Source organism: Labrus bergylta, chromosome 16, assembly GCF_963930695.1.
Source record: "Labrus bergylta chromosome 16, fLabBer1.1, whole genome shotgun sequence".
NCBI classification, from domain to species: domain Eukaryota; kingdom Metazoa; phylum Chordata; class Actinopteri; order Labriformes; family Labridae; genus Labrus; species Labrus bergylta.
In genome coordinates, this window is record NC_089210.1 from 2,112,474 (window position 1) to 2,126,128 (window position 13,655).

At 42.6% G+C, this 13,655-nt stretch overlaps 1 protein-coding gene across 2 annotated transcripts; it reads right to left on the bottom strand.

The window, feature by feature from the left end:
• Window positions 1–884: 884 nt before the first annotated feature.
• cyb561 (cytochrome b561) lies at window positions 885–11,116 on the bottom strand. Of its 2 annotated transcripts, XM_020654120.3 has the most exons (6): window positions 10,959–11,116; window positions 8,205–8,412; window positions 4,985–5,083; window positions 4,663–4,766; window positions 4,393–4,550; window positions 885–3,233 (listed from the first exon to the last, which is right to left on the bottom strand). In XM_020654120.3, exons 2-6 carry the CDS (start codon window positions 8,407–8,409, stop codon window positions 3,041–3,043), a joined length of 759 nt encoding a protein of 252 aa, XP_020509776.1. In that variant the 5' UTR covers window positions 8,410–8,412; window positions 10,959–11,116; the 3' UTR covers window positions 885–3,040. The 2 variants fall into 2 exon arrangements, with proteins under 2 accessions (XP_020509776.1, XP_065821253.1); XM_065965181.1 differs by lacking the exon at window positions 4,985–5,083.
• Window positions 11,117–13,655: the final 2,539 nt, after the last annotated feature.

Genomic DNA, 13,655 nt, shown 5'->3' on the forward strand with positions numbered 1-13,655 from the left:
CAGGATTTTTCAGCTGTGAGAAGACGTGGCAACAGTCAACAACTCTAGTTCATAAAGCCATTTTCAAAGTCAGACTGTGCGTATCTCTGGCCTGTTTGAGTATAAAATGTGTTGTAAGCATATTTATTAGATGTTCAAAACGAGCTAAAAAATGATTAAACTGAACGTAAGCAACATTTCATGGCGCATCAATGCTGTGTGATGGATTTGTTGTGCTGTACATGTAGAAAGTAACCCCCCGACCTGTAATGGGTCCTGAGCCACATGATTTGAAACCACAGGTAAACCAGCAAAGTTCTTCCGCCTTCCAACCTGTTGGATCTGATCTCGAATGTGTGTGTGTGTGTGTGTGTGTGTTTTGTGTTTTTAATAAGTTAATATTTAAAACCCAGAATGGTTACTGTAATGAGAAAAAGCATCGATTTAACCAAGATGAATGTTTCAGCTTATGTGAAATAACTAACTGCTGAATTAAAATGACAAAGAGGAATAAACATGAATGAAAGCCTGAAATGTATTTCTTTATTCCTTTGTCTCGTTCTGCCTTTCTTCCATTAACCAGAAAAAGCCGTTATAGTTTATTTAACTGTCACTACGAGGTTATATAACAAGATCGCTTTGAATAAGCTAGCACCAAGCTAGCTCGGTTGGTTGGACACTGACAGAGCTATCGAGTTATTTGGTTATGGTTGTTAAAGTGAAGTGAGACACTCAAAGATGCAGCAGTGTACTTCTTTTACATCATTGTGACTACAGGGAGACACTGAGGACGACTATCTACAGAGAGCCTGAAGGGACAAAATAGCATGAGATTAATCGTGATTTAAGAAATGAACAGTGTCTCAATATGTCGATGTGGAAAAAACACATTGAACCAATAAAAATAATGAACACAGTTTTGTTTATTTCAGGTTGTCCCGTTAAGAAGAGGACGTCCTCTAATAGACAACTTTGACACAAAAAAACAACAACATTCAACAATGTAGATTTTTCCATTACAGGTAAAAGCTTTGTATTTGGCACAAGAGCCGAGTCCCGAAGTCAAGCAAACAATCTGAAGCTACGTGTTTTTATTTGGTTCCACACATTAAAAAGCATCAAGTAACAAAACTCTCATTACATACATTCATAAATACACACTGGACAGATATACTCTTTCATGACGGATCATTGAAACACAAATTGACAAACCGAGTACATCTTCACACGCGACACGATGTGGACTAACTAGTGACAAGGCTTCACACTGTGGAAAATCCGAAGAAGGCAGACTTAATTAGAGTGCAATTAATAGTCTTATAATAAATATAAATAATGTAATATTGAGTTTTCAATTTTAACTTTTTACTTAAAGGAAGAATGTGCGACATTTCTAAAACATAAATATATCAGAGACCAAGTCTCTCCTGTCTAAATGTGTCTCTGAGTCCTGACTGTCTACAATGAGGGAGAAGCTCGAGTCCCGCTGGCTGTGTTGTTGTCAGAGCCGTGTTTACATGGACGGGACGGCCGGCTCCTCCCCTTGTGTATAAAAGCTGTTTTAGTCAAGAACTAGAGAGAAGAAGAACATACTCACTGATTATTTGGATGTCTCGTAAGCTATTTTAGATCACACTCATTCTGTGTTAATGTACATGAAATGTGAAGCTACGAGCTAACTAAAGAGCGCTAACATTAGCATGCTAACACAACAATGCAGGCCACAGCGAGCAGCTCGAGGAAAGGACGATTTGTCCTCCGCTTGCGCTTAATTATGGTGTGAACGCGAGTGGAGCGGGGTTGGAGGTGTGTCTCTGGAGGAGAGCAGGGGCTTCAGCATGGAGGAGGCGTGGCCAAACAGCAGTTTGTTTTGGTTTCATGCTGGTGCTCAAGGGCGACATCTACTGTTTCAAAAAGTCGCACATTCTTCCTTTAAAGATCTATAAAGATTTTGCATTACAGCGTTATTTGTTAGTTTAATGAACCCATGGCCTAAGTCTTACTTAAGTTTCCAATATTTAAAGAAAAATATATTTGATGCAAAAGATTCTGAATATATAAATAGCAAACGTAAGGCAAATAGCAGCAGAATAAAAGCAGAGTTAATTAGATACATGGGTCACTATTAACCAGATACAACAGCCATTTTCCTTTTACATCATGCTCCAGATGGGACGCTGAATAGCTCTTATAGTTTTAATGCCACTGAGGTCAAGGTTAGAAGTCGCGATCGTTTCACCTTAATCACTTTAATCGCTTCCTGCGAGCAACGCAGTCAGTCAGTCACGGGGTGCCGTTTTACGATTCTATTTTCCTCTCTGTCGCTCACATAGACGAGGAACGAGAGAGAGGAGGCTCTGCAAGGCACTGTCACTCGCTTTTCTCACTTCACAGAGCTCGTTAGCTTGTCTGACAAAGTTGAGATAACAGTGCATGATTAATATCCACGTCCATGATTGAAATGTTGAGCTTTGACTTGTGTCAACAAAAACTTTATCTGGCTCACTGCGAGCCGTTTGTTGACGAGCGTCTGAGTGTTGTGATTTGAGTCAACAGCTCATCAATACAAAGCACCACACGTCTCTTTGTCCACCTTCAAACAAAAGCACAACACGTCAAAATGTTGGCAAGGGGAAACTGAAATCCACAGAGCAGAACATTAAATATTTAACTGATGCGGTGTGGACAGCGACCGTGCGATCGTTTGTGACGCAACACTTTATCAAACTCTCGCGTGCTGTTAGGACACGGTGTCAGCTTCCCATCCTGAGCATGAGGTCAAAGAAAACAGCTGTTTTTGGAATATGGTTAATTAGGACCGTGCTAAACTATAGTGAAAGCCCATAATTACACAAGTGTATCTGGAGTCACTCTAACCTGTCATTCATATTTCTGCTTGAAGTGTTGCAGTGTACATTAGAGGCTTAGCGTTGACGACATGAGTCTCCTTAAAATCCCAAACTAAAATGTTTACTAATGAAGTGCGCAGGTAGACTGTTGGCAGGAAACAGCTTGTATAAATACGAATAAAATTGGAGCGGGCGGATGTTTTTCGTCAAGGTCAGGGCGAGCTGGGAGAGCCTCCCTCGGTCAGTGTCTTGAAGTGGACGGACAGAGCCTCTTCCTCTGGGTTTGGCGGACGTCTGTACTCCTCCCTGGTGATTAGGAAGCTGAGCAGCACCCCGAAGCAAATCAGAAGGATCCCCAAGGTGTTAGCCAGGACCCCCTCGGAGACAAATGCAGAGTAGGTCGGCCTGGGTCGAGAGAGAGAGAGAGGCATCAGAAAACAAAACATCAACACATATATTTCACAAGCATCATCACTGGTTGCTTCCATACATTAGTTAAACGTAGGCAAGATACGATAGAGAATATTATAAGGTGGTTTGTGATGTGATGGTTAGCGGTGTTGCCTCACAGCGAGGGGGTTCCTGTTTTTTTCCATTGGACAGGAGCCTCTCTGTGTGGAGTTTGCATGTTCTCTCCGTGCATGTGTGGGTTCTCTCCTGCTTCCTCCCACAGTCAAAGACACTAAATTGCCCGTAGGTGTGAATGTGAGTGTGTCTGGTTGTCTGGCCCTGTGATTGACAGGCGACCAGTCCAGGGTGTAACCCCGCCTCTCGCCCAATGACAGCTGGGATTGGATCCTCCAAGACCCCAAACGTGAAAACAGTTTGGACAATGAATGGATGGCTTGTGTTAGGGTAACCTCCCTGTTGGAGCTATTTAATTGTTGTTAGAATTAGTTTTGGTATTTAGTTTACTAATATTTGGGTGGTGTTGTTTATTTAATTATTCTACACGTTTTCTTTATTTAGAATAGATTTTGGGTAATATTTTCTTTTGCTAGTTATTTGTTAAATTTAGTTTTGTATTAGTATTTTTTTTGTTAGGTGTTTGGGTAACACTGTGGGCACCAGAGGCAGGTAGAGGACCAGCATGCACCTGGGTGGGCCTACGAGAGGCAGCAGGAGACACGATTTTCTTTGTTCTTTTGTTTGCTTTCTTTAAATAAACCACCAAAAAACCGCAGCTCCTGCATGGACATTGGACTTCTTTTGCCCATGTACATCACATCCCCCATGGTGCCTCAGTGGTCATCTTGTTTTTGGACAAATAGCCACTACACTCCCTGTTCGTCAGTATTAGCTAATCCCATTCATACACGTTTACAAGCCGTCTTGTAAAACGAGCAATTTGGGGTTAAGTGTCTTCTTGCCCAAGGACTCATCGGACATGTGGCTGCAGGAGCTGGGGATCGAACCCCCGACCTTCCGTTTGACAGACGACCTACTTTATCACCCAGGTTTTTCTTTCATCTGACCACCATGTGGGGACTTCTGCATTGGTTACAGGCTAGGTCCATATAAGGGATTAAATGATTCTCACTCAGGAACATTCAAATGAACGTACATGATGCTAAAGAGGAGTTTCTCCGTGATGCCCAGCAGGCAGCTCCCTATGGCCATGACCAGCAGAACGAGACCGCAGAACACGTGGACGGGGAGGTATGCTGCTCGTAACCATGACGATGCAACGGGGAACAGGAAGAACATCAAGCCCATCACCCACTGAGGAAAAACAGAAGGATGATGATGAATAGTTTTTAATCCACATTTAAACTGTATTTAGTGTGTGTGTGTGTGTGTGTGTGTGTGTGTGTGTGTGTGTGATAGAGTGTACCTGTACGCAGAATAAGATGAGTGTAGCCATCCCACACCAGCTGTGTAGAGAGTACATGTTGGGGATCTTTGCTGCTCTGTGGAAGTCAAATACAGCTACAAAACCTACACACACACACACACACACACACACACACACACACACACACACACACACACACACACACACACACACACACACACACACACACACACACACACACACACACACACACACACACACACACACACACACACACACACACACACAAACAGAAACAATATTGAAGGTGTATAGAGTAACACCTGGACTTCCACACTTCCTGCCTCTCTCTGTTTCTCACCTATGATGCTTAAGATGAGGGCGAGCAGATGAATGATGCCATGAAGCATCTTGACGTTCCTCTTGGGCTCATTTCGAAATATCCTGTAGACCAGGATGGCTGTTTGTGAAAACAGTAAATTAGAAACATGCAGAGGCTTTTTAGGTCGGGTACAATCACTTCTATCTGAACCACTTCTCTTGACCGCTTCCATCACTGCAACACCTGTTGACCTGATAACTGCTCTCATATCTGACAAACCGAGGGGCGTCCAAAACGGCCGTGTGGGGGTGTGTCATAAAACCGCCTACCTTCTCTGGTCCAAACAAATCCAGAGCATTCAGGAGCAGAATCTAAAGTTAGAAGGAGGACATACTGGTTTCAACACAGCAGCAATTTGTGATGCTTTAAGGACCATATAAAGAAGGTACTAATTTTTTATAAGGATTGTATGTCTCATGTACTTTCAGGCCTGCACAGAGAAGGCGTGCATGTTGTACAATAATCTGAGCCTGTTGATGTTTTTCTTTCATTTCATAAAAAGTTTGATGCCTGATCCTTTGTTTCTGTAACATTCGCCAACACATCGCTGCTTAACTCTTTTCACACTCTTTGTGCCATTCATGATCGTAAAAATTGACCTCCTTACAGCCGAACGATAAGCTGTTACAGAAGTCGCCATGCCCGCTTCACGAGATTCAGGTGTTCAAATAGATTTTAAGCTGAGATCATGATTTAGAGCTCTTTTGTGTGAATGTGCGGCCCGAGGTAACAAAAGCAGACTTAATCACAATGAATGAGCATTGAGGTGTTTGTCAGAGGCGCTCTAATGTCCAGCTGCCCTTTGCTTTCATTGCCTTAATTGAATCTCGCGCCGACACACACAGCTGGGAAACAGTTGAGCTAATCTGCTTACTCCAATTAGCTGGAGTAAGCAGGCAGAGCTGCAGGCGCTGAGCGGAGAGGAGGAAAAACAGCAACTTACTTTGTCTTCATTTGTGGGACAACAGACGAAGAACAGACAAATGGTGACAATAACTCCTCACAAAAACGGACCAATACTCAGATTTAACAGTCAAGAAGACAAATGATCACAACACTTCTCTGCTAGTCTACACAGGGATGCAACGAAGCAAAGGTTCAACATCGGTATCTGCAGATTTTGGCTCTGTTGGCAGACATCGACATATAATGTGGCATGGGCTGATGTCAGTCGCCGATGTTCTTTTATTCTGCCAAATCAATTTAATGCTGACATCTAGTGCACCTACCTACTGATTCAGAGAAGAGGGTTTTTATCGGGCAGATGATGAAGTCACCTGTTGGACAAACTCTGACATGTTTTCATTGACAAACATGAGAGAAAATGTTGGCATTGTGGGAGTCATGAAACAAACATCAGTTGTGTTGTAGTACTTGAAATCGACTTTCTGAAGGTCTCGTCTCGGAATCAAAAGCATTTAGAATCAGTCTTGTCTCGATCTCAGACTGGACAGCTTCTGGATTTAAAATGAGGACTGGTCAAGACCACCATTGACAGGCTATTTTTCTACATGATTACTGTGATAAGAAGGAAAACGTTCAGTGCATTCATAATTTGATTTTCATCCCCCGGTTACGGTCGCAACCTTCCAGGTGTTACTGTCTAAGTGAGTGACACGCCCGCTGCGTACTGGATGATTTTTCAGTGATGTTTATGGTCTTGGTCTTGACTCGGTCTTGATCCCTAAATCTCTTGGTCTTGTCGTGGTCTCGGTTACTGTGGTCTTGACTACAACACTAGGAATCAGCCCTGATGTTCCCAATCGGTGCATCTCTAACTATCACTTTTTAAGCTTTTACAGCCCTGCTTCAAATTACATAAAAGATCAATCAACCCCAGTTCAACCTGCCAGCCGTAGTTTCCCCTCTAACTCACCTCCACAACCTTTTACCTTAGATAACCCTTCACTGTCTCAGACTGACGTTTAAAAACCACAACCTCTAAATCACTCTCAACACTCTCTAAGCCGTCAGTATGCTGACAGTTACTAATTATCAGATGACAGACAAGTCAGCTCAGTCATGACAAGGTATAAAGCTTATTCTGCGTCTTTAGTGGTGCGATATGACGACAGGAGAACACAAATAATTATATGTTGGGACTCGGCTGGGAGCTAGGACTGCTCTGTCTCCAAGGTCAACACTCAAGGCAGCTTTCTGTTGGTGAATGGTAATTATTCAAGTGTCCATTTTAAGGTCAAATTAGCACTGTGCAAAATCAAAAAGAGGATTTCCTTCACTCGGGTGAGCAAATCGACCAATCAGGTATGTTTAAGGGAGGGGAGGGGGCACACCTGACCAGTCGTTGCATGAAACAGGTGTGTTTGTTTGCTACAGCGTTTGCCAAAACTGTTGGACCCAACCCTGATCTCTCTTCTTCTCTCTGTTAAAAATCTGTTCTTGCAGGGCGGGGCGCTGAGAAGTGATGGGTGTCTCTGTGCAGTGTTATCTTAATGCAAAAGGCCAGAGCCACACTGCTTGAGGCTAAAGCGCACAAACACACATCCAGAGACACACACACAACCAACAGACTGATTGAAATACAGCCTCCATGTTACGCTGTCCTACAGTTTGACTCAATTTACAGAATCTTACCGCAAACCGATTTAGCGTAACCATGACAACATACGGATGTAAGACAAGCAGGGTTGATCTGAAGATGTCAGTGGTGATAGCCGGGATGTCTCACATGTTGTCTCGTTGGATTATTTGCACCCATGCTATCGGCGGAGCTTTTCTGCCGCATGATTGTCCACTGCTACGGTCGGGACTGACATATCTCAATAAGTATTAGATGGATGTTATTGTCGATTGGTAGAGACGCTCGTTGTTTCCTAAGAATAAATGTTTGGTGATGAGTTGATAAATAAACTTTGCGGTTGTATTCAGTACTGTAATTTCAGAATTTACAACAGGAAAGAGGGCCAAGAGAAAATGACAGAAGTATGACGTTGGAGCTTTTCCTTAATCAAAAGGTCTTCACAAATTAAAATGACTTTGTTCGATCACAAGTTTCTAATGTCGTGCAGGAGTTAGCTTGACATTTTCTGCTTATTAAAAACAAGAAATTATCCAATATTAGTGCCTAGGTCTTCTATTTTTTTGTTGCACCAGTATTGACTTAGACTTTAATGTTGTTTGAAACCTTCTGCATGTTTGATCTGAGATCTAAATAAGAGTCACTTCATAGTCTACTCACCGTCGCCCTGCAGGAAAACCAGCCCCAGCACCATGCACAGAGGGTGCAGGTTGAACTCCTGCGCTGAGCCGTCCCAGGCGAAACCCCCTCTGTAGTGACCCATCCACACGCCAGTCAGCACCACCGACGCCAAACCCACAACCTGTGACGCTCCCACCAGCCACACAAAGGAAGAGCTACCGGAGCGTGGAGCAGGATCCTCCATGATCTGAGAAAGAGAAACAGAACTGAGTTCAGCTGAAGCCTCTGTCTGTTACTGCTGCTTAAATAAACGAGAAGAGCTGTGGGAGAGAAAGCACAAACAGAGCGAGGCCAAGTCACCTGGTTTAAATAGCAGACATTCATGTAATGACTGAGTATTACATCCCACCTTATTTAATGTTCAAGGCGAGTAGAATGAGCTTTTCAGCTTTTTAAAGAAGTATATCAGCTAGTACGATCCCAAACGCCTTATTTATAGATTTGTTAATTCACATACATGACCCTAATATGAGTTGTTTTGAATAAAGTATTCATGCATAGAGATTATATTTGACTGGATTTGTGAATTACAATGCAGCATTTTTAAATTAATTTTGGTTAATGTGGTTTTATTGTTGGCTGCTTTGTATCAACTATTCGCTGATTTTATTATGCTGATGATATTATCATTTACTGCTCAGGCTCTTAGCAAAACTTTAATATAGTACAAGAACAGCTGAGCAAACTCAAACTTTTTAAAAATGCAAACCAAACTGAATGTAAGTTCTTGAACACTTGTAGAGAAAAAGCATCGTCATGTTACCAGACATGGTCGAGAAATCGAGGGGGGGACTTTCTTTTTACACCGGGTTTGAACCAAAAGTTCTTCCTCAGATTTTCTTTCTCTCTTTGATTGAAACGCTGTTTATATAAAGTTGCTCATTGGGAGCTGAACAGCGTAAAGACCTTCTCCTTTTTTTGAAGATAAACATTTTTCTGTCCTGCACCTACTGTATATGCATTTTTCTTAACACACTTGTTTCTCCACTTCTTACCTTTCCACCTTAGCCTCATCCACACAAATGTTCCTGGAGACCTCTCCACTACCAAACCGAGGTAAGCTGCTCCACTGTTGTTTTTCCAGTGACTTGTCCCTACTACAGCGCGCCTTTTATTACCAAACATTACCCGACACACAGTGAGCACGGCAGCTTTTCATTCATAACACCAGTTTTTCCTTTCTAATCGGAAAACATGCCAGCGAAGGGGCTTGTAACTGTTTGTACTTACAGAGCTATTCTGGGCAAAATTCCCACCTACTTATCCGCTCTCTTAATCTTGAAGGATGGAAATGGTAACCTTAATTTTCTGGACATTGTGCAATTTGTTGTTCCCAAAGCCCACATGGCGTTAGGGAAGACAGGCTGATATTAAACTTCAACACGTATCATTTGGTACAGGCTGAAAGCTTTATCCGATCATTTAAATGTTGCTGTAACTAACTGCCTGTGTTTTCTTGTTTATTGCAGGAAATGTGCTGCTGTTCTTGGCTGATCTCTCTGATCTGAATGGGACAAACCTGATTATATAAAGATCAATCGAATGATATGCGGAGCAGGCAAAAAAGCAAAAAGCAGACATCTTTTGAATGAAAAAGAAACATCATCGGGAGGTGATTGTTTTTACCTCATCTTTGATTTGAGTTTCATAAAACACTATGTCATGTATTTTCATTTTGTAAGGCTATAAAATCAACTTGAAGCTCCATCCTGTGAGCTGACTATGAAACAGACTGAAATTAAAATGTATGCCTCTTTACGACCTACGAAGCAAACAAGACTATCAGCTGCAAGATTGACGATTTTTAATTGTATTTTTGTAATGTTATGGCAGCCACAGGGTTGGTGTCAGACACGATTTAAAACATTTAAGGGCTTTTCGTTTACATTTTCTACAGCAAATATTGACAATGAGAGACTGATACATTTTACGTTTTTTAATTATTTATCAGGAAACACTTAATACACAAGTACAGGGCCAGATCGATCAGGACCCGTCCCTTTGTCCACAAGGGGCGCCAAACTCAACACAAACCAAAATGTCCTAACAGGAGCTTTAAATGAGGGACTATTTTGTGTAGGTTCCTTACATGAATTAATATATTAAATTAAATAAATAGAAAAATGAACTAAGCTGTAGGAAGCACTTTGGTCTTAAGGCTACTCAGGTGGAGATACTAATGTCTTGACAGAGTCCTTAACTAATGAGCACTTTGATAAGATCGCGTGAAATGTGCAGCACTCAGCTCCTTGAACAGCTGAAGAAGTGGAAAAAAACAGATAATACAAACTGGACCTGCTGCTTTTATCGCGTGTGTCTATCAGTCGAGTCACACAGTGTAAACAATTACTAACCATGACGTTTGGCAGAAAGTGTCGCAGCAAGTTACGTGAGGACATGAGCAGAAATGGAGGAAACAACGAATGGATTTCTGTGTGCATGCTCGCCCGATTATCGCAGCTTGTGCGCACAGCAGAGCTCGCTGAAAGTCTTCATTATCCCCTCGTTTGAGTCAGTCATCACACCAGGTACACACACACCACAGGGCTATTACTGCACACACACAACGCCACAGCCACAGGGTGCACAAGAAAAATACAGGCACTTGACACCTGGCACATGACCAAACACTATGTTTTACTTTGAGGATATGTTAACAATAATAATCCTGTAAGAGGAATGTTTAGTGAGAGGAAAACGATGAGATAAATGATGTTAAATAAGGCGACTTACTGCGTTTTCCGTCCGAGGAAGTCCTGTTTCTACTTACAGATCCGCCTTCTCCTCCCTCTGTGTGTCTAATGTTTGTGTGCGTGCGTGCGTGTGTGTGTATGTGTGTGTGTGTGTGTGTGTGTGTGTGTGTGTGTGTGTGTGTGTGTGTGTGTGTGTGTGTGTGTGTGTGTGTGTGTGTGTGTGTGTGTGTGTGTGTGTGTGTGTGTGGGGGCGTGTGTGTGTTTTGGTTGTCCTACAAGCCCAACCCATTTGCCAGCTGGGACTCAAACGTAAAAGTAAAAGTAAAAAAAATGTAATATTTACATAGAGCCCTACATGATTATTATTATTTATTATAATAATAATCATTAATATTTTATAACAACTACCATCATTATTTTATTTTAATTAGTCGTTGTTTTTTTAAAAAAATGGTATAACTAAAATTACTACCGTAAAGCTTTTAATTTACAACTCGTCATAGTGACGTCACTTGCGTCACAATAACGTCAATAAAACGGCGATAGATGCGGCGGATGGATGACTAAGAACAGCTCCGGCCGGCGTAGAGGGTTTGTTGCCTTGACAACGGCTGAGGAGGACGTGGAGGAGAAGGAGGAGGAGGAGAGTCTGTCAGTGAATCCACCCGGCTCATTAGAGGAGGAAGAGGAGGAAGAGGAGGAGCAGGTAAAATGTAAACAGACACAAACTGAATTCATGTACGAAAATGAACTTATAACATCTGTAGCATTGCTGCTAACACTGCTAACGCTAACGATGCTAACACTACTCACCTGCACGAGTTCTTCCTTCTATTTTCATGTTCTTGTAAATCATTTATTATGAAGGTTATTGTTCAAATAAAGTCCCCTGTGCATATAAAAGTGATAATGTAGGCTTATCATTGGAGTTGTACCCATGTATGCTAAAGTTAGGCCACTTATTTCTTATATCAGGGGTGTCCAAAGTGCGGCCCGAGGGCCATTTGCGGCCCTTGAGGGGATTTTTTGCGGCCCGTGACTTCAAATGAAGAATCAGAACATTTTATTGATTAAGATCGGCACGTTATCTTATTTTTCATGTTAACAAGGGCTGAACAATATTCCTAAAATAGAAAATGTTCAGTAACATGTTGTTTTAAATCTACAGATTTTATTATTTTTTTGTAAATTATGAAAAAAAAATGTATGGAAAGTTTTTGCAAACAAGCGGACTGTTGTTTAACCATTTAATGACCTGAGCTAAATGAACCATGTTACAGGCTCTGAGAAAAAAACCAAATAAAGTAGAACGAAGAAATCAAAATATTTAATTGCCTTTTGTTAAAGGGTTTCTTTAGAGTCTGATCTACAAAGCCTTACTATTTTTTCAACTATATTTAAAAAAAAAAAAAAAAAAAACCCTGTGGCCCACGAGCATTTCTAACACGACAATTTTGGCCCGCAAGAAAAAAAAAGGTTTGGACACCTATCTTATATACACTGCTCAAAAAAATAAAAATGGAACACTAAAATAACACATCCTAGATCTGAATGAATGAAATATTCTTATTAAATACTTTGTTCTTTACATGAATGTGCTGACAACAAAATCACAAAAATTTTCAATGGAAAGCAAATTTATTAACCCATGGAGGTCTGGATTTGGAGTCACACTCAAAATTTAAGTGGAAAAACACACTACAGGCTGATCCAACTTTGATGTAATGTCCTTAAAACAAGTCAAAATGAGGCTCAGTAGTGTGTGTGGCCTCCACGTGCCTGTATGACCTCCCTACAACGCCTGGGCATGCTCCTGATGAGGTGGCGGATGGTCTCCTGAGGGATCTCCTCCCAGACCTGGACTAAAGCATCCGCCAACTCCTGGACAGTTTGTGGTGCAACGTGGCGTTGGTGGATGGAGCGAGACATGATGTCCCAGATGTGCTCAATTGGATTCAGGTCTGGGGAATAGGCGGGGCAGTCCATAGCATCAATGCCTTCGTCTTGCAGGAACTGCTGACACACTCCAGCCACATGAGGTCTAGCATTGTCTTGCATTAGGAGGAACCCAGGGCCAACCGCACCACATATGGTCTCACAAGGGGTCTGAGGATCTCAGCTCAGTACCTAATGGCAGTCAGGCTACCTCTGGTGAGCACATGGAGGGCTGTGCGGCCCCCCAAAGAAATGCCACCCCACACCATTACTGACCCACTGCCAAACCGGTCATGCTGGAGGATGTTGCAGGCAGCAGAACGTTCTCCACAGCGTCTCCAGACTCTGTCACGTCTGTCACATGTGCTCAGTGTGAACCTGCGTTCATCTGTGAAGAGCACAGGGCGCCAGTGGCAAATTTGCCAATCTTGGTGTTCTCTGGCAAATGCCAAACGTCCTGCACGGTGTTGGGCTGTAAGCACACCCCCCACCTGTGGACGTCGGGCCCTCATACCACCCTCATGGAGTCTGTTTCTGACCGTTTGAGCAGACACATGCACATTTGTGGCCTGCTGGAGGTCATTTTGCAGGGCTCTGGCAGTGCTCCTCCTGTTCCTCCTTGCACAAAGGCGGAGGTAGCGGTCCTGCTGCTGGGTTGTTGCCCTCCTACGGCCTCCTCCACGTCTCCTGATGTACTGGCCTGTCTCCTGGTAGCACCTCCATGCTCTGGACACTACGCTGACAGACACAGCAAACCTTCTTGCCACAGCTCGCATTGATGTGCCATCCTGGATGAGCTGCA

Coding starts and splice junctions, on each gene's coding strand:
- cyb561 (XM_020654120.3), bottom strand. CDS start 8,409: ATGGAGGATCCTGCTCCACGCTCCGGTAGCTCTTCCTTTGTGTGGCTG. Junction 5,084..8,204: donor GGTTTTCCTGCAGGGCGACG/GTGAGTAGACTA, acceptor TTTCACAAACAG/CCATCCTGGTCTACAGGATA. Junction 4,551..4,662: donor TCATCTTATTCTGCGTACAG/GTACACTCTATC, acceptor GTTTTTCCTCAG/TGGGTGATGGGCTTGATGTT.